Source organism: Artemia sp. Qi Xiang Cuo, chromosome 2 (assembly GCF_049724085.1).
Source record: "Artemia sp. Qi Xiang Cuo chromosome 2, ASM4972408v1, whole genome shotgun sequence".
Lineage (NCBI taxonomy): Eukaryota > Metazoa > Arthropoda > Branchiopoda > Anostraca > Artemiidae > Artemia > Artemia sp. Qi Xiang Cuo.
The window spans coordinates 31,855,283-31,882,364 of record NC_142795.1 but is presented as its reverse complement, the minus strand read 5'-3'; the positions used below and the strand labels follow the sequence as shown (position 1 = coordinate 31,882,364).

General features: G+C 34.2%; 2 protein-coding genes across 2 annotated transcripts in view; both read left to right on the top strand.

Annotated features, from left to right (window-relative positions):
• The window catches only part of TM9SF3 (transmembrane 9 superfamily protein member 3), a 696,120-nt gene extending 684,201 nt beyond the window's left edge, over positions 1-11,919 (top strand). The window contains exons 10-12 of the mRNA XM_089100609.1: positions 5,541-5,687; positions 8,944-9,027; positions 11,591-11,919. Of these exons, the coding sequence (XP_088956735.1) occupies positions 5,541-5,687; positions 8,944-9,027; positions 11,591-11,735 (376 nt within the window). The 3' untranslated portion in view covers positions 11,736-11,919. The remainder of the gene's footprint in view (positions 1-5,540; positions 5,688-8,943; positions 9,028-11,590) is intronic.
• An 11,759-nt stretch (positions 11,920-23,678) lies between these two features.
• Tnpo-SR (transportin 3) overlaps positions 23,679-27,082 on the top strand; it is a 118,463-nt gene continuing 115,059 nt past the window's right edge. Inside the window, exon 1 of the mRNA XM_089108080.1 lies at positions 23,679-23,815. Coding sequence (XP_088964206.1) covers positions 23,699-23,815 — 117 coding nt within the window. The 5' untranslated portion in view covers positions 23,679-23,698. The remainder of the gene's footprint in view (positions 23,816-27,082) is intronic.

Genomic DNA, 27,082 nt, shown 5'->3' with positions numbered 1-27,082 from the left:
GCATCCATCAGGTCAATGGTTTTAAGTTATACCCTCGTGGCATATAAGGTTTTTAAAGAAGGCGTTGTCGTAGAAACTTCAATAAAAGCTCATTCGACTGGAAATTCAAAAGCATAGTGCCCTTTTTAATAGTCGAAAGTGATTGGAGGGCAACTAGCCCTTCCCCCCACTCCCATCATTCCCCCAAACACATCAAATAAAAATTTTGAGATAGCCATTTTTTCAGGGTAGTTGATTTCCAGATAGAAAACATATTTTTAAGGAGGACATTCACCCACAACCCTCAGGACAAGGATTATTAGTAATGCCCTGGGGGCATATAAGGTTTTTTATTGAAATCTTTGTCGTAGAAACTTGAAAAAGGACTCATTCGATTTGAAATTCAAAGTACTAGTACCATTTTTAATAGTCAAAAGTGATTTGAGATCAACCCTCAGGGCAAGGATTATAAGTTATGCCCTGGGGGCATATAAGGTTTTTTATTGAAATCTTTGTCGTAGAAACTTGAAAACGGACTCATTCGATTTGAAATTCAAAGGACTAGTACCATTTTCAATGGAAGCCGGCTTCCATACTAGATTTTCAGGACCTAATGTGTGGAACTCTATTCCGGAGAGCATTCGGGCGGCTGAGCACCTGGGGTTATTTAAAAATAAATTGAAAAAATATTTGTTAGGTCAAGGGTCATAGTTTTTTTTTTTTTTTTTTTTTTTTTTTATTATTATTATTATTATTATTATTATTATTATTTATCTTTATTATTATTATTATTATTATTAAATGAATTGATGAGAGATTGATTTTTTTTTGTTTTTTATTGTTTTTTGTTTTATTATTATTATTATTATTAAGTTGTTTTTTTTTTCGTTTTTTTTATAGTTAATCATTAATTAGTAAATGAGTTGTATGTACCCGCCCAGTCGCAAGTGCTTTTTGGTATCTTTCTTGGGGCGGGTATTGGCATATTTGTTAAATGTATTTTGATGTTAAATAAAATGAATTGAATTGAAATTGAATTGAAAATTGAATTCAAAAGTGATTTGAGGGCCACTAACCCCCCTCCTCGCCCACCTTTTCCCAAAACACATCTAATCAAAATTTTTAGATAGCTATTTTATCCAACGTAGTTAGAAGTTTTGGAAATTAGGTCTTTAAGGATGACAACCCCTCCCTCCACAGCCCTCAGGGCAGGGGTTGTAGGTTATGCCCTGGGGGCATATAAAGTTTTTATTGAAAGCGTTGTCGTAGAAACTTCAAAAGGGCTCATTCAATTGGAAATTGAAAGGGCTAGTGCTTTTTTAATAGTTGAAAGTGATCGGATAGCAACTAATGCCCCTCTCATGCCCACCCTTCTCCCAAACACATCCAATCAAAATTTTGAGATATCCATTTTGTTCAACGTAGTTAAAAGTTCTGGAAATTAGTTCTGGAATTTGATAACCCCCCTCAGAGCCCTCAGTGCAAGGGTTGTAAGTTATGCCCTGAGGGCATAACTCTGCCTTCCCAAGGCCAGAACAAAATTTGCACTTTACTGCAAAAATACAAATGAATGTGCATTGTCAGTTTAATATACATATACTGATGTTTGGTAATCAAAATGTTAATATTATTTGTTTTATTAAAGTTTAAAAGTAAAAACATTTATATTTTTTCAGTTAACTGCAAGTTGAGTTCTGGCTTTGGAAAGGCAAAGGGGTTTTGCGCCCAACTTGTGTTAATTTCTGCTCGTTTTGAGTTTGACTCGGTTAATTATTGTAATTTCTGTTCGTTTTGGGTTTCATTTATTTATCAATGCTGATTTGTGGTAGTTTCACGCTTGGTAGATTATTTGATTTTAGTTTTGCTCATTTTTTGTTTAAGACACTCCCCCAAAACCCTCAGGGCAAGGGTTTTAAGTTATGCCCTGGGGGCATATGAGGTTTTTATAGAAGGTGTTGTCGTAGAAACTTCAAAACAGGCTCATTCGATTGGAATTTCAAAGCGCTAGTACCCTTTTCAATAGTCAAAAGTGATTGGAGGGCAACTAGCCCCTTCCCCCACACCCATCATTCCCCCAAACACACCCAATCAAAATTTTGAGATAGCCATTTTGTTCAGCGTAGTTGATTTCCACATGTAAAATTTGTTTTTGAGGACGACACTCCCCCACAACCCTCAGGGTAAGGGTTTTAAGTTATGCCCTTGGGGCATATAAGGTTTTTATAGAAGGTGTTGTCGTAGAAACTTCAAAACAGGCTCATTCGATTGAAAATCCAAAGGGCTAGTATTCTTTTTAATAGTCGAAAGTGATTTGAGTTCAACTAGCCCCCCCCCCCTCACGCCCTTAATTCCTCCAAACACATCCAATAAAAATTTTGAAATTGCCATTTTTTTCAGCGAAGTTCATTTCCGGATAGAAAATATGTTTTTCAGGAGGACACTCCCCCATTTCCCTCAAGGCAAGGGTTTTAAGTTATGCCCTGGGGGTATATAAGGTTTTTAAAGAAGGCGTTGTCGTAGAAACTTGAATAAAAGCTCATTCGACTGGAAATTCAAAAGCATAGTGCCCTTTTTAATAGTCGAAAGTGATTGGAGGGCAACTAGCCCTCCCCCCCCACACCCATCATTCCCCCAAACACATCAAATAAAAACTTTGAGATAGCCATTTTTTCAGGGTAGTTGATTTCCAGATAGAAAACATATTTTTAAGGAGGACATTCACCCACAACCCTCAGGGCAAGGATTATAAGTTATGCCCTGGGGGCATATAAGGTTTTTATTGAATATAAGGCATATAAGGTTTTTTATTGAAATCTTTGTCGTAGAAACTTGAAAAAGGACTCATTCGATTTGAAATTCAAAGTACTACTACCCTTTTCTAATAGTCGAAAGTGATTGGAGGGCAACTAGCCCCCCCCCCCAAGCCCATCATTCCCCCAAATACATCCAATCAAAATTTTGTGATAGCCATATTGTTCAGCGTGGTTGATTTCCAGATAGAAAATATGTTTTCGAGGAGGAAACTCCCCCACAACCCTCAGGGTAAGGGTTTTAGTTATACCCTTGGGGTATATAAGGTTTTATAGAAAGCGTTGTCGTAGAAACTTCAAAATAGACTCATTTGATTGAAAATTCAAAGGGCTCGTACCCTTTTTAAAAGTCGAAAATGATTGGAGGCCAACTAGCCCCCCCCCCCCTCACGCCCATCATTCCCCCAAACACATCCAATCAAAATTTTGAGATAGCCATTTTGTTCAGCGTAGTTGATTTCCAGATAGAAAATATGTTTTTGAGGAGGACACTCCCCCACAGCCCTCAGGGCAAGGATTATAAGTTATGCCCTGGGGGCATATAAGGTTTTTATTGAACTCTTTGTCATAGAAACTTGAAAAAGGACTCGTTCTATTTGAAATTCAAAGGACTAGTACCATTTTCAATAGTCAAAAGTGATTTTGAGGGCCACTAACCCCCCTCCTCGCAACCTTTTCCCAAAACACATCTAATCAAAATTTTTAGATAGCTATTTTATTCAACGTAGTTAAAACTTTTGGAAATTAGATCTTTAAGGATGACAACCCTCCCCCCACAGCCCTCAGGGCAGGGGTTATAAGTTTTGCCCTGGGGGCATATAAAGTTTTTATTGAAAGCGTTGTCGTAAAAACTTGAAAAAGGGCTCATTCGATTGGAACTTGAAAGGACTAGTGCCTTTTTTAATAGTTGAAAGTGATTGGATAGCGACTAATGCCCCTCTCACGCCCACCCTTTTCCAAAACACATCCAATCAAAATTTTGTGATATCCATGTTTTTCTACGTAGTTAAAAGTTCTGGAAATTAGGTCTTATAGGATGATAACCCCCCTCAGAGCCCTCAGTGCAAGGGTTGTAAGTTATGCCCTGGGGGCATAATTCTGCCTTCCCAAGGCCCGAACAAAATTTGCACTTTACTGCAAAAATACAAATGAATGTGCATTGTCAGTTTAATAGACATATACTGATATTTAGTATTCAAAATGTTAATATTATTTGATTTATTAAAGTTTAAAAGTAAAAACATTCATATTTTTTCAGTAAAGTGCAAATTTTTTTCTGGCCTTGGGAAGGCACAGGGGTTTTGCGCCCAACTTGTGTTAATTTCTGCTCGTTTTGAGTTTGACTCGGTTATATATTGTAATTTCTGTTCGTTTTGGGTTTCATTTATTTATCAATGCTGATTTGTGGTAGTTTCACGCTTGGTAGATTATTTGATTTTAGCTTTGCTCATTTTTTGTTTAATGGAGTTCTTTACTTTTCTTTGAAAAACTTATTTTGTGGAAAAAGTTTTTTTAATTAATTTAGGGAAAAAGGATAGTGTGTCTAGCGCACCTTAAGTTGTTCCTGTATATAAGATATGCCTTATTGGTCAGGTGGATAAAAGAAATGGTCAAAATGGTTTAGTATAAAAACTACTATGTTCAGAGAATGTCACATTTTAAAAATGAGTTCTTTTTTTACAACATTGAAAACTCAATTTTAGGCTGTAATTTATTGAAATAATTTCTAATAAATTGAACTAATCTTGATCGAGTTTTAATTTTGTTTTTAATTTAACACTTTAGTGATTGTAGTTCATGCTGTTGCAGATACGTGATTATATGTCAGATCTTTTGGGTAATTTCAGAAAAGCAGTTGATAACTCCACTTACAAAAATAATCTTTTTTGTTTCAAGTCAAGTTCATGATTTTATTTCTTGATCTGGTGTGTAATTTCACCGTTTGTGACAAACTTCATGTGCATTTAAGTTCTTTAGTTTAATGTTCAAATTTCAAGCAGTTCTTGTAGAAAATAGGGTTTGACTTGCCTAGTTTTTACCAAAAACACAGTAAGTCTAATGGTTGATAGGTAGAAGAAAAGGGTTCAACAGAGCGTCAAATTTGATTCGTTCTTCCATTGTGTGGATTTTTATATAAGCTTTAGTAAATGTTTTTATCGTAATATAATTGCTGCTATTTTTTGAATTGACCCCTTTTACAGGGCTGTTTTCGTGACAACTAACCTTTTGGATTAGAGATCGTACATGTTTCGAGGACTGGATAGACCTATATCTGCCGTCCAATTTTCTTTGAAAAAATTAAATTATTAATTTTTACTTGGCACGTAAAAATGCAACTATCAAATAACAAAAAAAATTTGGTCGACATTCATGAAAATTTCATGGTTTCGCATAAAATTCGCATTTACAAAGAGAACAATAAAAAAAAATTGAGAGTATACAAATATTTTAGAAACTCTAAAAACGTTTAAAGTTTGCTTAGAACAAAAATTCCATTTTAAGCGCGAAATTATTGGAAGTTCAGAAAATACATAATATTTTTGAAATGCACTAACTTATAAGCTCTGTTTTACCACTTCTTATTTCTTTTTAGTCTCGTGCTCAAGTATATTCTGTAATCTGTCCAAGGATGGTTCTTTGGGGAGCGAATTTCAACAAGTTCTTTTTTTTTCTTTTCTTTTTTTTCTTTTTTTTTTTGCAGAAACATGCCTTGCCTGCCATCTGTAAATGGGTAATAATATTATTTTCTAGGTATTTCATATTTACTTCTTTTTGGGCCTACAAAGTCTATTACGTTTTTGGTTTCATGTTGCTTGTGTTCCTGATTTTAGCTGTTGTTACAATATGTGTTACAATCGTCGCTACTTATTTTCTACTAAACGCAGAGGATTACAGATGGTAAGTAGTTTAAGGAACATTTTGTGAGTTTTATTACAAAATTAAAAAAATTTCTGAGTTTTATTACAAAATTGCAAAGATCTTGTGAGTTTTATTACAAAATAATACACACAGGATTTTTTTTTGTTTTTGGGCTATTATAAGCTATCTGCACTGCCATCGATCAGCGGTTTCCAACATGGGGTGGACGTTTCATAGAGAATTTATTGGATTTTCAAGAAGGTAACTAGAGTATGTTTAGTGTGTGTCTATGGTCGTTGAAGCTTCGTACAACCAACATGAACTGCGTAGCAGTTTATGTTCAGAGATTAGGAGCGATATAGGCTTTTAGGATTTAGTCTCAGAATCCCCATTTCTCATGGTTTTTAAGGATATAGTGTTGAGGCTCTGAGCCCTTACTCTATATGGTTAGTAAGGATTGTCCCTAAAACTAACGGTTAGTGCACGTAATAGCAATTTAAGGATATAGTGTTGAGGCTCTGAGCCCTTACTCTATATGGTTAGTAAGGATTGTCCCTAAAACTAACGGTTAGTGCACGTAATAGCAATTTAAGGATATAGTGTTGAGGCTCTGAGCCCTTACTCTATATGGTTAGTAAGGATTGTCCCTAAAACTAACGGTTAGTGCACGTAATAGCAAAAACCTGTTTTACTTTTAACTTTTAAAAATTCCAAAAATTTTCTCTCATAGTTACAAAATGCGTGCTAGTCAGTTGATTCTGAATTAAATTACTATTTTCAAAATAGTATTAAATGGGATATATCCTTCACTAGACATTTTTTAACCCGTTTTTTTTTACTTTGGCTACTACTAGCCAGGGTTCGCTTTATAATAGGTTGCAGCTAGTGCTTTAACCACGATGTAATCCTGTAGATAATCCCTACAAGTAAGGGTAAATACTTATAAGTAAAAAAATCTGCATTTCTGTCAATCAGTAAATAATTTTCTTAGAAGCCAATTTGACTTGGCCAATTCTGAAGTTCACTTAAGAGCCTTTTGACTAAACAGTCACTAGATATAACTCTCACTAGACGTTTTTTTTTTTTTTAGACTTGGGTGACTGACCCAAGCTATAGTGATCACTACGGTCAAATATAGTTCTGAAACGTGCGTGCTCCGAAAGACGGAGGAGGATTAATTAGATTAATTCATTCCTGTCATAAGGAATTGTCTACGGATTCTTTTATGTACCCGTCTGACTGACAGTATTTCATACAATAATCTGGACGAAAATTTTGGTTCTATCCCGCTTTCTAGGGCTATAATGAGAGAAAGATTGTCTTTTTCGAATAACGAAGAGCAGGTCGTCCCCAAATTGAGTGGGAAGTGGTCGTAAGGAAGGATTTAAGGGAAATTGGAGCTTTTTCGGGGACTGAACAAAGGGAGAGTTTAAATAGATTGGACGAAGGAGGAGCATGCGTAGCTGTGCTGGCCACTGACGGCTTGGTGCTGCAATGAGTTGATAGTAGTAGTAGATTTGAGGTGACCAATTCCAAGATGCATTTAAGGCCTTTTAAAAGACAGAGCATAAACAAGATTTACGAATTGTTTTAAGCCAGCACCACTATTTTTCAATTTTTTTCGTCACATTTGTGACAAAAAATATGTGTGACGAAAAATGTGTGAACCCATCACATATGTGAAGGGTTCATGAAAATATGTGACGGGTTCATGACTATGTGACGAAAAATATGTGAACCCGTCACATATGTGACGGGTTCATGAAAATTGGGTCCATGAAAATCAAACCTAGCAAATTATCTTCTTTTTCAATGACATTCATTATTAATATTCTAGACTTGGATTGGCTTCTGAACGGCTTGTATATCATATGTGAGAGTGCGAACCATTGCACTCGTTGCTTGCCTACATTTAACATTTTATATTTTCTTTTCTTTTTTGGTAAATTGGGTTTTCAAATTTGCTTTTGCATTTTCTGGTGACCTTAACGAATAGTATTAGCCTTCCTTACTATGAAAGAAAGATGTCTAGTATAAGTGTTTTATTACAATACCTTCTTAAAGAATGACTGTAGAATTCACGACAAACTTTAGAGGAAAAAACTTTGGTTATTCTTTTTTATTATTAAAAAAAGGGTGAACTATTCCCCTCAACCTTGCACTGTTGATCTTATGATTCATTTTACAGTTTGTTGAAGCCACAAGTGCTTGGAATTAAGCATTCAAATTCAATATTTTCAGTTTGAAGTTTTAGCATTATAAGTAGAAGGAAGAAACATACCGTTGTGAAAATATATCCTTTGCGGCGAATATAAGGGCATTGATCTGAAAATATAACGTGATAGTTAGTGTCAAAGGCACCTTGTTATATGGGATGATTTCTAACTCCTCCAAGTTTGAATTTAGATGGCAAGATTTTATGATAACATAATTCACTTTTTGCAAAACAATGCAGTTGCGAATATGTTTTTTTTTAAGTACGTTTAAGGCATTTTAGGCCGTGCTCAAAGTAGAATAATGAGAAAAATCAGCAATTATTGTAAATCAGCAATTATTAAGGTGTTCAAAATCTCACACAGGGAATTATAGGTGAGTCTTTACCCAAGAAGTTCAAACAAGCAGAAGTTCAACTAGCAAGGGTAAGATCTTTTTGCCCAAAAACAAAGGGACATACATTATGATTTCATAATTATACAGGAAGATGAAAATGAGTTTTTAAGCTTCATTTGGAAAAGTTTTTTTTTTTCAAAGATTCAAATAGAAAAATTTGTAAAAATTCCACTGTATAGCAAAATAGTTCGCAATTTCAGTTCTCTTTTTAGCTTATAAAATGATGATAAATAGTCATAAAGCCAGTGCCATGGAATTGTTTTTTACTACCCATAGGCTGCTTTCCCCTCCGTCCCATAACGCATATAAGTTCTGCACAGGTTATCATTGGATAAAACCTACTAAGGGAGTCTTCAACATTTTAATACACTTTTGAACTACAAAGTATGAGACACGTTCCTTTTTGCCCACCAATATATTCATAATTGAACTTAAATAAGTGACTACTAGCTTCTTTAGTCCCTGTCCTAGTATTTTTAATTTTTGAAAAATATCCTTGTGTAATGTAAATATGGTCCTCGTAAGTCTTGTTAGGCGTGCAATGAAAATATGGAAATGTTTAGTCTCTTCTATTCGCTAATGCACTGTTTTGTCTTACTGTTTATTTATTTTCTCTTTTACCGTTTCATAGTATTTCTTCTTTTGATAAATTTATGTATCTAACTGTATCAAATTTTCTTTTTAGGCAATGGACGAGTTTTCTTTGTTCGGCATCGACGTCAGTCTATGTCTACTTGTATGCTCTATATTATTTCTTTTTCAAAACAAAGTAAGTTGAGTCTCTTTTTTTCTACTTCTTCGTATCTCTTATTTACTACCATCGAAAAATTTCTAGGGTTTCCCGTAATGTGTGTCTTAACTATAGAGATTACCTTTCATTTTTTCCTAAGAAACTGTTCTATTCATGCTACAGAACCGTACTTTTTAACGTGTGTTTACACCAGACTTTATTGCAGATTAATTTTTTTTGAATAAGCTCAGATTAAGATTCAAAGTTAAAAGTAACTTGCTCGTGGAGGGAGGGGAGGGCATTTTTCTAAGGAATTTAGATTATTTCTTTTTCAAGTTACATTTCAGAAAAGAAAATTGCTCCAAAGATTTTTCTTTCAAGAATCTTCTTTGTAATTGAAAAGATTGTAAGGGTCATTTAACAAGTATTATAAGATGAAGTGGTTTGGTGACGAGATGAGAATGGTGGCCATTAAGTCACAAAAGAATTAAAAATGAATATATAAAAAAAAAGTTAGGCATCAAAAGGCTTGACGAACTCTACCTATTAGATGATATTTTTAGCCGATCTTTCATGAGGCGTCTACCGTGTTGAACTGTGATCCTAATACGAGTAAGCTATGATTTATTCTTAGCTCCCTTCGATCGAGCTAGCTCATCCAGCAATTTAATTACGTATAAAAACTTCTTGTCTATTATGGCTGGCTGCCCTTATGCTTTGGCTCTAGAAAACTAGCGTCGATTGGGGGGGGGGGGGGCTTTTGGCCTCCCCTGGATACTCGTATGCAAGTAAGTTGTGATTTATTCTTCGCACCCTTCAGTCGAGCTTGATCATCCAACAGTCTAATTTTGCATAAAAATATGTTGCCTAATATGTCTTCCCGCCTTAATGCTTTTTCTCTGTAAAACCCCTTGGCACTGCTACAGGATCAAAAATAGGGCTATCAATAGCAGCAGTTGGGAAGGGTTGCCTCTGACCTTCCCAGAATTTTTTTTGCCCCCTCCCGCCTAGGTTTTGAAAAATACCTTTTCGGGGGTATTTTCATTGAAATATGTCATTTCTTCGTATTTTTGTTGTATAATTGAAAAAAGAGACAGATTGTTCTCCTATTTCCCCCTCCCCCTAAATTTTTGTGAATTGTCGTCATTGTGGGCTATTAGTGCCAGTGAGCAATTGCCACCTTTAAAGGAAAATTTATGTATTGGCGGCTGTCTTCTATAAGTACGTATTCTCGTCTGCTTCAGGGGAGATTTCTCTCCTTTCGCCACCGTTTGTTACGGTAGGAGGCAAACACGCGACCTTAATGCTTGGTTTAATTACCTGAAGGAGAAAACACCTAGGATGAGTACTTGAAAAACGGCTTTTATTAGCATTGTATACTGATTTGGGAACGCCTCGCCGAGAGGGAACTCCTCCAAAACTATTTCTTCAAGCGAAGGTCAGAAAGATAAAGACAGCTGACAGCTTAGCGATAAAAATGATTTATGGGTCGGTGACATATATGGCACTGTTTATTTGCAAGGTGATGTGAAATATGTTATATATATATATATATATATATATATATATATATATATATATATATATATATATATATATATATATATATATATATATATATATATATATATATATATATATATATATATATATATATATATATATATATATATATATATATATATATATATATATGTGTGTGTGTGTGTGTGTGTGTAAAAAAAGAAAAACAGCTGAGGTAATGGTTTGCGTTGGCTCTGTTAATCACGTGTCTATGTAGAATACCCTACCTTGTAAATTCCCAATTTAATCGTCATCTCATTTAGTCGTCGTCAGAAGATGATTACGTTAGACACAACACCAAATGTCCGCGTGAAAATTAAAGAAACGAAATGGAACGCTTGTTTTGTATAAGATTAGTTTCTTTAAAAAATTGTTGATGGAAATCCCTCCACCCCTCCAAAAAATAACGCCAGCTACATTCATCATTGCATAAGTATAAAAGAGACCGATGTACAAGACTGTGCTAACAGACCTTTTTTTTATCTTTAGTTGAAGAGAAAAAATTACAGGGTATGATATAGTTCTAAAAAGTTTTATCTATATCTATATTTGAAGGAAATAAATAGTATTCATAAAAAATTTAATTATCATAGATAAATTTACTTTTCTTTTTTCAACTTTTGAAGAGTAGAAAAACGAGCGAAAGAAAGAAAAAGGAGCAAAAATGGGGTTTTTAAAGGCCAAATGAAAATACTGACAAAACACAACAAAGCAAATATTTCGAGGGAATAAAATTCGCTTTGTTGTGTTTTGTCAGTATTTTCATTTGGCCTTTAAAAACCTCATTGTTGCTCTTATTTCTTTCTTTATGTTATGTCAAGCCAATGTGGTTTAAGAAATTATCTTTTATGAGTAGTAAGAATCTTCTTGAAACTCTATTATTTTCTCTATCCAAAATTTTCTGTCGAATCTTGAGATTTAGGCTCAACAGAATTGGAGTTCCTGGGGGAAAAAGTAGAAAAAAACTGTTTTTTTTTTATCTTAGTAAATTTTGCATTTTGCCCCATTTCCCCAATATAGCTATTTTTTTAACTTTCAGGATGTATGGCTTATTTCAAACGATGTTCTACTTTTCCTATATGGCTGTCTTTAGCACATGCCTTGGAATCATGTGTGGTACTTTAGGCTATATTGGCGCTTCAGTTTTCGTCAGAAAGATCTACTCTACTGTGAAAATTGACTAATTATGTAACCTTATGTATGAAAGGAATATATAGTTACCAATGAGTGTTGCTAGTACTTTTCAATTCCGGCATTTGTATATGGCTATGAAAGAAGTGAATTGCTATTTTTGTTATTTTTTCTTATATTGGAGACGGTTCTGTTCATTGGTTTTTCTTATTTGAAAAGTATACTGTTTTGTGTTTGTTTGTTTTTTTCCAATTGTATTGAATGTCAGTTTTACTTGGCAATGCCTATAGATGTGTCAATTGGTGCAGACTGCCAAAATTTTAAAGGGAAGCATCAGAAATTTTTTTCAGGGATTCTTATATTGGCAAAAATTTAAATCTCTCCTAAATTTCCCAAGAAACAGGATCTTGGAACGAATACTTAGTAAGGGAAATCCACCCGCCCTGTTTGTAGAATAAATAGGGTGCAGGGTTTATGGGAAGGGGTGTTAGATTTTCTTTGTTTGACATATTCATGCAAATTTAATTGATTTACACTAAACTCAACCCACGCCAGTAGGGAGAGTTCCCTTCCCTCTTGGATCCTCCACTGATTGGATTGCCAGCAGTAATTTTAATAACTGTGTTTATTTTATTTAAAAGTAGTTTGTATTTTTTGATAATTGTTGGAATATATATGAAGATTTACAATTGCTTTCCTTAACAGGCTAGTTTACTAATATCTACTTCTTTTTTCCCTCCTTTGTTTTTATACATACAAGGAAGCCATTGTTGCTCGACTATTTTAAATTTATGTTTTGGACATAAATTTGATATAATATTACATTTACATCAGTAGCCGAGTGGTTTTATACGTTTGACTACGATCTGTGTATCATATTTATGATCAACACTCTTCAGAAAGTCTTGGCCTTTATACAGGTTCCATATTACTTCCGATGCCAGGGCAGTATATTTATATCAATATTTTACCTGCCTTTCCTGGTTTGATTGAGCTGGAAGTTTGCATACGCGTTGATTTTTCTTTATGACAATACATGACAGTCGAGCTGACACCACCTTGCTCTTCACCAGCTTTGACCAGAAAGGTAGGCACGTTGCGCAGGAATCATGCAAGGACTTTCAGTCTCTATTATTAGAAAACCAAAGGGGGTCCTTGGCCTCTATTATACCCAGTTCCCTCTCACTCCTCTCAAACTCTCCATTGCCAACTTTACAGCAGAAAGTTATTTATATTTCACCACATTACAACCAGGATCATTTGCAAACTTTTCTGTATGATTTGAGGACCAGCAAAGTAACCCGTGTCCATATCCAACTCAACCTCCTCCCCCCCTCCATACTCGCGTTAAATTTCAGCAGAAAGATAGGAATGTGGCCTTTTATCTAATTCGGAATCATTGAAATATATTCAAAACATATGATAGGAGAAAGAAAGTAGAATCGTATCCTTCAAAAACCTCCCCGATTACTTTAGATGAAAGCTAGGCGTAATAGCACCTTCATTGAACCCGAATTGTGCAAGGCTTTTCAAGTTACATGACTTGAAACAGGAGCTAGGCTCGTGACCTATTTAATCCCCCCCCCCATAGTGTAGTCGATAATGTATTTTAAAAAGCTGTGCCTACTTTTGTATGTAGAAATCTTATTTCAAAAATGACATCGTAGTTGTATAGTAACAGATGTGAGACGAAAGGGCAAAAATTAATTTGGAAATTTATCAAAGACCAGAAAGGGCAAAATAATGAAAATAAAAAAAAACTCTCTAAAACACATTTTTTATTACCAGATACACCTAAGGTTTTTTTGTGCTAACCGGAAAGTTAAAGTGTTTTAAGACTAAAAGTGAAAAGGTGAGGCGGTTATGAAATAAGCAATTGTTAATACTTTTTATGATTATAATGATCATATCCTAACTGGAGACATTAACTAGGCTCATGACCTCCCCCCTCCCTATATGCACCAAAAATTTATATATATATATATATATATATATATATATATATATATATATATATATATATATATATATATATATATATATATATATATATATTAAATAATCTAGCTTTTTTAGCTTTACCTAGCTTTATATGAAAAAATCCTAGTTCAAAAATAATTGTATAAAAACATGTGTGAGGCAATAGAGCAAAAATTGATTTAAAGATCAGAAAGAGCAAAATAGAAAAAAAAATCAGAAAAACCTTCTAAAACATACTTTTATCTCCAAGCGCACCAGGACTTTTTTTTTCTCTCTCTTGGCTACTCGGGAAATTGAAACTTTTTAAGAATAAAAGTGAAAGCGTAAGACAGTTATGAAATAAACAATTGTAAGCACATTCTTATGATTATAATGTTTATATCCTAACTGGAGACATGACTCCCCCCGACGTACACCCACAAAAGAATATATATACGTTCGATAATCTAACTTATAAAATTGTGTCTAGTTTGATATGAACAAACTTAGTTCAAAAATTGCACCGTGCTTCAACTTAGTTGTATGAAAACGTGTGTGGGCAATAGGGCAAAAACTAATTCAAATAAATCTCCAAATGCGGCAAAATCAGATTTTTCTTTCTTTTTGCTACCCGGAAAATGAAACTTTGTAAGAATAAAAGCGAAAGCTTGAGGCGGTTATGAAATAAGTACCTGTTAGCACTGTCTTATGATTATAGTAATCATGTCTTAATTGGGCACATTAACTGTGCTTGTGACCTCTCCCCCCTACACAGACAAAAAGACATATTTTGGATAATCTAGCTTATAAAGCTGTGCCTAGCTTTATATTGAAAACAAAAATGTCATCATGCTTCAACTTAGTTGTATAAAAACATGTATGAAACTATAGGACAAAAATTTATTCTAAGACTTATCAAAGACCAGAAAGAGCATAATGAAAAAAAAATTGTTTTTGCTACTCTTGCTGTTACCCGGAGAAATGGAGCGTTTTAAGAATAAAAGTGAAAGCGCAAGGCGGTTATGAAATGAGCACTTGTTAGCTCGTCTTTATGATCATAGTAAGGTTGTTTTTATGTTCACACTGAAAGATGCTGTGACACAGAAATCCTTAAATACTATAAGATAGTTATGTTGTTTCCTCACCATCCAGCGCTTTCATTTTTTGTCCGAAGTTTTTCTAAGATATTGGGAAAAAATAGTTTTTACTTTTCAGTGCATTTTGATTTTTTTTTTTTTAATTTATATTTCCTTACTTTCTGTCATTTCTTGTAGACACAAGATTCAATTAAAGTGCAAGAAGTAATTGGAACTCAAAAACATTAGGATTTGCGGTCAAAAGAAAAGTAGAAATTCTGCAGAAAAGATGCTAATTCGGTCTTTACTAAATTAGTATTATCTTAGTAATACATATTTGACTTTGTTTCCGCACAAATTATAAGGTTGTCAAAATACTCTTATGCTATTGGACAAGTTTCTAATAAATACTTTCATAATGTCATCCGTTATTTGTTCCATTTATTGATTGATTTGAAGTAGACCTTTTTTCAAGTAAGTTTTCACATACTTAGAATATTTTTTTAGTCTTAAGTGCTATTAGCTTTGAATTTGACTACAATCTGAATATGGTATTTAGTAATCTAGTCTAATCAGTGACTATTTCACTTTTTTTGTACTTTTTTTGCTCAACGTAGCTAAAAAAAAAACATGAAGAACTCTTCATCTAGAGTTCTCCCAAATTATTGTGTTAGAGGGTGGTTATTCCGATCACAAAAGTAATTTAATTTTGAGTCTTACATCTCTTGAGGGGAGAATAATACTTATTATTAATTAATGAGGCATATAATTTGCCTAAGTAACAATGAAATATAGTATCTGTTTTGTAATCGAGATTATTCAGTGCAGCTACATACAGTCCACAGAGAGAAATCGAACTGTTCAAATTGTATGCTTGTTTATAACTGCTGCAATTTCCTTTTTGTTGAAAGAATAATTTGGTGGAGCAGTCATTACCTCTTCGCCGCTGAACTATTTCTTTTGGAAAGGCAAATAATTAAATTGGATTAAAGATTGCGATACCTAAAAAGTTATTGAAATACCATTAACAGAATACCACAATTCATATCGGAATCTTTGAATTTTGTGGAACTGTGCATTAGAAATTGTAGAATCAGCTTGATTAATCAAAAATATTTCAGGCCATTTAGATCCTACATGCTATAGAAGAAATAGAGACTTACGATGAACCTTTTAGGGTTGCGAAGGGGCTTTGAGGAATTTCCTGGAAAGGCAAATTCCTTTCACTTTGTATCACATTCAGCATTTTGTTCGGTTTTTTTGTTACTATTATTATTATTATTCGTTTATTTATTATATACTGGATGCTTGTTTTAGGCGTGTTTTCCTAATATCAGCGTTACTGTACTCTTAGGGGATTTGAAGAAAACTTATATTTAGGGGATGTTTCCCTTTTTTCGAAAATAAGGCAAATTTTTTGAAGCGCGTAACTTTTGATGGGTAAGACTAAACTTGATGAAAGTTATATATATGAAATCAGCATAAAAATCTGATCCTTTTGATGTATCTATTGGTATCAAAATTCTGTTTTTAAAGTGTCGGTTATTATTGAGCCGTGATGCTCCTCACTTACAGTTCGTTTCACGAACTGTTTGAAAGGAGTCAGTCTTCGGAAGCTGGATGATATTCATTCCAACCTCTTGGAGCAGCAACATTATTGGCAACTGCAAAACTGTAGGTGTATTTTCTAAGCTTCTAGAGGGATCAGCATTGTTCATTCTAAAGCATTTTTTGTTAATATTCTACTAACACTCTTTCCAACTCAAGATAATATCGTTATTTTATAAACTTTGAAGATCTTTTTTGGAAAAACGATAAGAAATAACCGTTTTTAGGACATAAATTTTAGAAACCAGCTTAGGAAGGGCTAAAAACAGCTTTTGAACAGCTTTTCTTGTGGTTTTTTGTGTTATTCTTCTATATGATCTTTATGAGCGATGAAATTATAATAGAATCTTTGCCAAACAAACGATTTACGAAGAAATAAGATGACCATTAAAATTTGCGCAAATATTTGTCGCTAGATTTTTTTTCCTTCCAAGATCTTTGAAAAAGAATAAACCCACATTATAATACCCTAATTACTGATATCTTAATGGTTCTAGTTAATTTGTGGGTATTTTTCTAAAACTTACTAAAAAATCTCGGAACTGCAAATTTATTTTAAGCTCTATGATTTTAAGATTGGATTTAAATGGGTTCTGGACGGGATGGGGGTTATGTCGAATCAGGGAGATTTAAATCTTAGAGAGTTTAATTTATGCACCATATTCTAGCGTATGATGAAAGAAATACGTGTCCCTGATTCTTAGAATTTGAGACTTGAATGAGAGGGGGGGGGGATTGGGTCCGCATTAACTCTAGTTTTTGGGAGATTTATCTCCTTACCCTCCTAAAATTCTTGATTGTTTACAATTTCTTCTTTAAAGTCTTGTATTAATCATAAAATGTGCTTACTTTTAGATTTTTTGCACCCCCTCCGGAAAAAATCCTGAGTAAGTTATAATGCCCAAATATCACGCATTCTTAATCTTGACATATACTGAATGTTAATGCATTCGAACAAACATTAACCAGAAGATCCTCGGAGACACCCGAGGATGACGAACAATATGTGTTTCAAACTGAAATTCTTCTTGATTTTCTTTCTTGTTTTCCTTCTTTCTTTCTTGCGAACTACTGTATTGAATTTACATTTATAGCCACACACATAAGGACATTTGGTAGCCTACTCATAGTAGTACGGTAGCCATATTTGGCTTCTACCTACAATTTTGATGAGCTTTTTCTTTCTTGATAGATTCCTGTAAATGGAATAAAACGGCTTTGCGAAATTAAAGCGCACTCAAATCAAGGGAGAAGAAGCTCTCCCTTTTGGTGGTAGGTTTAGACAGATTCCTATGAATTTGAGTAAAATTACAACCTATCCTTTGGGTGTCCCCCATGCTCTCCTCCTCTCTTTGTTATGCCACTGTTTGAAGATAATTGGAAATTCAAAGTTGAAAATTATTTATTTTCACCCTCTATTGTACCTGATAAAATTGAACTAAATCGTAGCCAACTTTACTACACAAAAAAAAAAAATATAAAAAATATTGATCATAAGCTTCTAAAAATTGAAGTTGTTGTAACCAAGTCTGAGTCTACACTGTTGTTGGCCGATCAAATCTAGGTAAATTAAAAAAATCTAAACAATTTTAAATGAAAACAAGCGAGATAATGAGTACGGAATATTGAAAAATTATCATAAATGTTAAAATGAGCAGGCAATGAAATGCTTAGATCGTGCCAGAGCTTGCGAAGTTCTGTAGGTGCTTATTTCCAATGAGAGAGAGAGATTTATTCTAAACAAACAATTTAACATCAGTTTAGCAGTTACCCCAAGAAGTAAAAACTTGTCCAAGGGGGTGGCAAAAATACACTAACAAAACAATAATAAAAAAACAACCTATCTATATCACAGTCCCCAAACAGGACCACAAACCTTACACTTTAACATTTTCATTAAATTTACTATCATATTCATAATCGTCACCCCCAGGATCCATAAATATTTACCAATATCTTTATTAAAAAAAAAAAAAAAAAACTCCTAAAATTCATACTTACTAAAACGCATCCCTTTAATTAATATCTTAAACGAAGAAATATCATTTATATTTTTTTATATTTTGATCAAGATGGTTCCAACTTCTGATCCCCCTGTGAAGAAAAGAAAACATCGATCGGGCCGAAACAACCAGCAGAATATTGATCTCTACAGATGACCTAGTATCATAATCGTGGACGGAAGATCTTAGGTTTGCTAAGCTATCAAAACACGGGAGGTTTATACCCTTTTGAATCCTAAAAATCAATAGAAGTGTATACAACTCCCGTAATCCGGAAGCTGGCAGTATCTTTACACGCTCATACGCGTTTCGCGCCGAATCCCGGGGTTGTAGGCCATCTAACAGCCGAACATCATTGTTTTGTAGAACTCGTATTGGCCGAACAATAGAAGGAAATGTTTCAAGCCAAACGCTACTACAATACGATATATATGGATGGATAAGGGAATAATAAAGAAGGCGCATAACAAAAGGAGGAAAAAAATGATAAAGTTTTCTCATTATACCCAAGTTACGAGACACAGTTTTACAAACATAATGTACATGGCGCTTGAATGATAAAACTTCATCAATGTAAACCCCCAGGTACTTATAAGAACACATCCGCTTTAAAGCTCCATACTGTGTTACAATATTCTGAATCCATGGATAAAAATCTGGTGAACGAGAAAAAATAACAAAATTAGTCTTACCCAGATTAATCTTTAACCTATTTACCCTCAACCATGAATTTAACCTTTCAACAGTATCTTTTATCGATGTCTGAAGTAATTCTTCTGTCTTCGCGGTACTAACAGCAACTGTGTCATCAGCAAATAATGATACCCCGTCTCATTCCGGGGATTTTTAGCCATATCACTAAAATTAAAACAACAACTTGGGACACAATTAGGCATACCATTAATATACAATAAAAAAAAGAATCGGATCAAGAAGTGACCCCTGCGGGATACCACTAACCACTGGGCGGGGTCCTGATTGTATACAAGTCATCTCTACAAACTGGTACCGGTTACTAATGAAACTCCTTGTAAGGTCAAGACCTTTACCTCGGATCCCATAGACCTCGCATTTTTCCTGGAGTAGGCCATGATCAACTGTATCAAAAGCCTTCTGTAGGTCTAGAAACACTGCACCAACCTTAAATCCTTCATCTAAAGCCATGTTAATTATACTAGTCAAAAATATCAATGCATCCTCTGTCTTCCTATCTTTTCTGAAACCGAACTGATTATTATTCAACAAATTAAACTTCTCTAAAAAATGGATCAACTGATTATTAAAACATTTTTCAATAAAACGAGAAATAACTGGCAAGACTGATATTGGGTGATAATTACCCAAATCATTTCTATCACCACCTTTATAAACCGGTGTCACTCTTGTTTTTTTAAACAATCTGGAAACCTTCCTTGACCGAAGCAATCATTAATCAGTGATGTCAAAACACCAGATATACAAGGAAAAATACATTTCAGACTCTTTAGGCTTACCAGGTCACTACCGGACGAACTCTTTTTCATACTATAAATAATATCCCTTAACTCATCAAATGTAATCATCTTTAGATGTAGTGATACATTTGCAGGAGATGGTAGAGTAGATCCAAAGGGTGGGTCTTCTGGAGACGAGGAAATCATCTCGGCTACTTGTAGGCCAATTGAAGAAAAATGATTTAGAAACTCATTATATATCCCAGTACCATCTGCAATTACAACCTCATTAACAGTCACTTCAGTTGGTAGAATATTAGACCGCTGACCTATATAACATTACGGATTTTTTGCCAAGTTTACAACGGGTTACCTTCAACGTCCTTAAACTTCATACTATTTTTTTTTTTTTTTTTTTTAGCCTCACGGAGGAGATTATTCAAACCATTACGAAAAGCACGGTATCGCTCTTTATTCTTATCCGTAGGTTTTAAATCTTGTTACTTAAACAGTCTATATCTTACATTTATTTTTGGAAGAATATTATGTGTTATCCATAGCTTCCTCCCATAATGTTTTCGACGTTTCGAATTCTTCACTGCTCCCACTTCCTTAACCATTTCTAAAAACTTACCATAAAAGAGTGAAAATTTAATATTTACATCACTCTCATTTCCAAACAAAGATATCCAAACAATATGATCCATATTATTTTTTAGTTTCAATAGGGCACTACGATCAAAAAATACAACTCTTTTACTCTGTTCAGAAGTTTCTCGCTTAGGGATAGATACCTCAAATTCTGCAAAAACATCAAAGTGGTCAGATTCCACATTTACAAGAACTCCTGGCAATCTAAAAGGTGCATTGGAAAAAATATTATCCAAAAGCTTTGCAGAGTCCTAGAAACTCTAGTTGGAATGTTAATCGTTGGGAACAGACCATAAGATATACACAAATTTAATAACTGAGAAGTCACTAAAGACTCCATATCCAGCATGTGGAAGATGAGAATAAAAGCTATGAAAGAAAATATTGATTTAAAGGCGGTGAATAATACTGAATGAGTGAAGAGAAAATACTTTGAATTACAAAAAAAAATAGTTGGATGGCAAGCAATTATTGTAATGTCAAAACAGGACATATTTCAAAATGAATCATCGTCTAGAAATAATCGATAGAATTTTGAACAAACAATCAGTGAAAAACTTTCAATAACTAGGAAAAATTCATACTTTTCAGACTAAAGGTGATGTACATAAAGTTGCAAGAGAAGAACGGTATTGCTCTTGGATATGGAGATTGTTCTTTTGACCATATTTGCAATCTTAGATTAGTAATTGAGAAGTGTCTTAATCACCTGAACCCTTTTGTGCTCCGTTTATAGTTTATGAGCAGGCGTTTGATTTGACAGGTATAAAAGCTTAGAGAAAGTTCTATCCATGCATGGTATACCATAAAAGTACATTAAAGTGATTAGTATTATGTACGAGAATAATCATGCTGTATTTCAGGTAGAAAGTGATATTAGTTGTTGGTTCGGTGTGAAATCAGGAGTTAAGCACGGTTGTGTCCTATCTCTGTTTATATGGATTATTTTGACACACTTTGTCAAAGAGAACTTAGTAAAGGCTATATCAGAACATGGCATCAATTTGGAAGGTGGAACTCTTAGATCTGGCCTATACAAGTGATTTAAGGCTATTAGATGAAAACGTAAGAGAACTCAAGCTGCAAGAGTAGATTTGAAAACTAAATTTCAAGAAGGCTAAGTGACCATTCACACGGGGCTTAGTTGTAGTCTTAGTCGCAACTACGACTACGACTTGGCAAAAACTTCTCGTTCACACGGGTGTCAGAGTCTCAGTCCTAGGGACAATAATAGTTCAGTTCGGACAACTCATAAGCAACTAAGCCTAGGTTTCAACCAATTACATCAAGGATTAGTGGCAAGAAATTTGACAGGAATGGAGGATGAGCAAGTGGTACAGATATGGAATGGCATAAGAGTGGATTTTCTTGAAGAACTTATTGTGCATGTTGAGAACAGAACATTTTTGTATAATAAGAAATAAAAAAAATACAAGATTTCTACAATGAAACTAAATACCTGGAAAGTGATCTGAAGGTTACTTTCTGACAAGCCAGGCCTTTATCCGCTTCATTTTCAAATACCACTTGGGGTGCTTTCTTAGTAAACCCAAGACAGATAGCCTCAGTGAATGGCAAAGCTGGCATAACTCCTTTTCAGAATTCTTTAAAAATTATGTCATTTCACTTGTTGATAGATTCCTGTCAAATTTCTTGCCACTAATCTTTGATGTAATTGGTTAAAACCTGGTGTTGGTTGCTGTTGAGTTGATTCAAACTAAACTATTTTTATGCCTGGGACTGGGACACGTGTGAACGGAAGTTGGTAAAAAAAATAATAATGTAGTGAAGGTGTAAAAGTAGAGTAGCCAAGGTGAAGAGGTTTTTTTGCAGTTACAAAAGAACGAAAAGATAATTCAGCGAAATAAGATTAGAATATTTCAATCAATGGTAATGACGGGGGTCAAATATGGCTCTGAAATGCGGTGGTTCTAAAGGCTGAGGAGGATTTATTAAGTTTTTTTTCCAGAGGAATTCTCTTAGGATAGCTTTGCGTATTTTTTCGACTGACCGCAAACCAAAGAGTAAGTTGTAGGGAAATTTTTGAGAAAATATTTAAACAAAACTGAAAGTTCTTTTGGGGAAATATAGCGTGAAGCTTCGAATGTGTTGAGATAGAGGATAAATATATGCAGCTATGTTGGCCTTACGTGGCTTGGTGCTACAGTGAGTTTACACTGAATTTTCTTGTAGGTGATATTGCTATCAAAATGATGATGGCTACTTATATTATACTTTGTGTGTGTGTGTGTATTACCGGTTTCCACGTGCGTGACTTAATAAAAAGAAGCTTACAACCTGATTCAGCAAGCAAAGATATAATTTGATGAGTCTCCAAGTTTGTATCCTTTACCGCTTACTGTAAAAAAAGGTATATCCACTAACGGTAGCAGATTTTTTAGCTATCAAATTGCAAAGAAATGTACGTTTCTACTGATTAGCACCTAAGTATAGCTTTAGCAAGCCTGAATCAAGGGCTTTTAGGAATTTGGCTAACACTGGGATTATTATTGAATCAAAGCCACTGAGACTGCCACATTCGAGTGAAATCTTTTAAAAGAAGCATGTCACTGTTTCCTAAGCACATTGACGAGCGTGGATGCGGCTAGAACATGCAACAAATACAAGTACACCCTAACACAAAATGATTTAAGCACTTCTCCTTAAATCAAAATCTTGTGTATTGTCTTGTCAGTCAGAACTCTGAGTATATAAAAATTGCCTGTGTTCTTTTTATTTAATAAGATATATGAAAACAGATTAATTTCACTCTAGGGATTATCTGCAATAAGTGGTGTCTTAGTGACAAAAAATGACAGTCATAAATATTCATTGGAAAGGCAATTCGGCATATCACACCGGCTAGTAAAATTATCGTAAATAACGACCAAAAATGCAAAGTATCTAGAAATTAACCACGCTTCTGTAATCATAATCAATTTTTATTAATAAAATAGCTTTGTAACTGAATGTCAGTCATGATTTTGTTAACTTTCTGGCAAATGCTATTCATTTTTTCACCTTAGTCAGTGTGCAATGCGATAAATTTCTTGAGCTTACTGATTACAATTTGAAGTAACAAACCGGAATTGGAAGTTTTTTAAACTATTAAAGGTAATACTTCGAACATAGTGTTAAAAACTAGGAGCCAGAAACAATTTCTGCTAGAGGTCTCCATTCGCTTTCCATGAACATCAGATGGATAGTTAAGCCAGCTAAAACATTAGCTTTGTAAACGCTGTCATGTTTTCGTTTCTTCCACGAAAAAAAGACGTAAAATTCAAAAATGGAACATATGCCAGATTTACAAACTGTCTATGATGCACTGAAGTGTCTATACCATGGCTCAGACTGTGTGGCTAAAGAAAAGGCTTCAAAATGGCTACAGGATCTTCAACAAAGTGTACTGATTTTCTTTTTTAGTTGTAGAATAGGACATTTTCTTCAATAGGCTAGTTTATTACTCTTTGATTAGTATTAGACCTATGGTTGTTTCAACTTATTTCTCAAGGCAAAAATTCAGGAATTTGTATAGAGCTTATATGGTAAAATTCTACTTTAGCTTCTTTTAGCTATCTTAGAAAGGGGTTAGGCTAGGAAAATGAAACTTTCAGGGATGGGTCTACAGGCTAAAGTAGGTCTTGGGAAGGTATTTTGAAGTACCTAGCTCCACTTTTTCTCCCTCTAGAGGGTCCTGACCTTTGATGACTTTTAAAATATGTGTGTTATAAAAGTGAAACCTTGCAAAATAGGGATACCACCAGATGGCTAATTTGACATACAAATCTTTAAAATAGCCAACCGGCCAACCAGTATTTTAAGCCTAGGAGTCCAGCTGGACATAAGGAAACATATTAAGAAAACAATTTTGGTAAAATTCTACTTTAGCTACTTTTGGCTATCTTGCAAAAAGGTTAGGTTGTGAAAATAAAACTTTCAGGGATGGTTCTACAGGCTAAATTATGTCATGGGAAGGTATTTTGGAGGGAAAATATATACCAAATCATATTATTGAGAAACAACTAAAGTGAATATGCCATTTGATGCCCCTGGGGGAGGGGGGCTAAAATGAATTTTAGCCCCCCCCCCCTATATATGCCAATTCAGGGTATATATTTCTACATTAGGGGGGGTAAAGTTTAAACTTACCACCCATTTACATCAGAAACACAATTTGCCCCCCCCCCCTCAAATACAGAAATATAAACCCTTATTTGGCATATTTAGGGGGGGGGGGGACGAAAATCATTTATGAAATACATGATTGTTAATTTCGCAATAAACATAAAAAAAAGCATCGAATGGTGTATTCACTTTAACTCAATAATATGACTATAACTCATTCACTAATTCACTATAACTCAATAATATGATTTGGTATATATTTACCTTCTGGAGTACCTACCTCCCCTCCTTTGATGAGTACCTTTGATGACCTTGAAAAATCTGTGTGTTATAAAAGTAAAACCTTTGGAGGGAAAATATATACCAAATCATATTATTGAGAAACAACTAAAGTGAATATGCCATTTGATGCCCCTGGGGGAGGGGGGCTAAAATGAATTTTAGCCCCCCTCCCTATATATGCCAATTCAGGTTATATATTTCTACATTAGGGGGGGGGGATAAATTTTAAACTGGCCGCCAATTTAAAACAGAACCAAAATTTGCCCCCCCCCCCTAATTTCTAAATTTTTACACAGAATTTTCATATATAGGGGGGGGGGGCTAAAATTCAATTCTGATAGAAATGATTATTATATTGTAATCAGCATAAAAAAAACATCAAATGGTATATTCACTATAACTCAATAATATGATTTGGTATATATTTACCTTCTGGAGTACCTACCTCCCCTCCTTTGATGAGTACCTTTGATGACCTTGAAAAATCTGTGTGTTATAAAAGTGAAACCTTGCAAAATATATCTTGTGCTTGAATGAAGTACAACAAAAGTATTTTCAGCTTAACAGGTTTGCTCAATCCCAATTTATGAAGTTTGAAAGATATGCAAATACATTTCCTAAATTTTGAAAAAAAACATTGATATGGCTTAAAACTCTACTCAAATAACAGGAATTACATTCTCAAAACTAAAGCCAGAGAAAAAGAAACTGATAACTGAAAATTAAGGTAAAATGTTGTTTTGTCAAAATTTCAAAAGGTCTACCTGTCATGTCAATAGGTCAACCTGAAATTTGCCTACTTGTCATGTAGACAAATTTCAGGACCCTCTAGAGAGAGAATGAGTAGAGGTAGGTACTTCAAAATACCTTCCCAGGACATACTTTAGCTAGTAAATTAGCAGGTGGCACAATAATTTAGTTAGGATGTAAGTGAATACATCATTTGATGCCTTTTTTATGCTCTTTCATAATTCAGTAATTGCTTCTGTTGCAAATTGCATCTTGAGCCCTTAAAGGGACCCTGAAGGTATTTTATAGGAATCATGAAAGAGTATAAAAATACATCAAATGATGTTTCAACTTCCATTATAGCTACATTATATGGTCCAGTGCAAAGTTACCAAAAAATTTACCCACCCCACCCCCCTAATGTGCAAATATATACTCTGAATTGTCAATGGCAAAGTTTCAAATTGCAAAATTCAGACCTATATTTTATCAATGGCATTTGAAAAACTTGAAACATTAGGAAAACAGTTTATATTTGTCTTGCCCAGTAAAGAGGTTTGTATTGTTATAAATAAGTATTTTTGGAATATATTACTCTTGAACAACTCATTTATAAACTAGTGATATGTTTTTAACAGCTTTTCAATAACTTAACTAGCCTACTGTTGATAACTTCTTTGTGTGGTTACAAAAATGAAATACTTTTGGGGCTCCTTTAAGGGCTTGAGATGCAATTTGTAACAGAAGCAATTGTTGAATTATGGAAGAGCATAAAAAAGGTATCAAACAATATTTTCACTTTATGCTAGCTAAATTATTGTGCCACCTGCAAATTTACCCTTTAGCCTATAGACCCATCCCTGGAAGTTTCACTTTCCTAACCTAACCCCTTTTCAAGGTTGCCAAAAGTAGCTAAAGTAGAATTTTACCATCTTATATATCAGAATTTCTTATGTAAATATCATGAAAGTCTTAAAAGTTTTACAGCAAGAAAGTCTTATGCATCAGAAAACAAATGCCTATACTTTCTTTAAAAGCCTGTTTAATCAAACACATAGCCAAGTCTTGCAAGCCAAACAAAAGGAATATGCTAAGGTGCTGAACAAGGACCATGGGAAAAAAACTAAAAATATTGGAAAACAGCCTATGCCAACTCTATCATAAACACTTAGGCCTACTTATCATCATACCTAAATTCACCTTTCTGCACTTTATCCCTAAAGAAAGGCTGGGATGCAATTGCACAGTTGTGATCATAATATTAGATAAGGACATTAAACAACCTCACATGATTATTATATTCAAAAATAATATTGAGCAGGCAGGGAATCAAATAGGATAAAGGCACCAATGATTTGACAGTGCAATTTTGGATCCAGTGTTGAAATTTTCCTTCAAAACAGGATAACTTTGGTCAAAGGTGGTGGATCCAGGGGGCAAGAGGGGCATGCACCACCCCCCCTAACACAGTATAAAGTAGTGTACTTTAATTAATTAATGCAAGTTTGTGTTAATTAAACTTGCTCCTAATGCA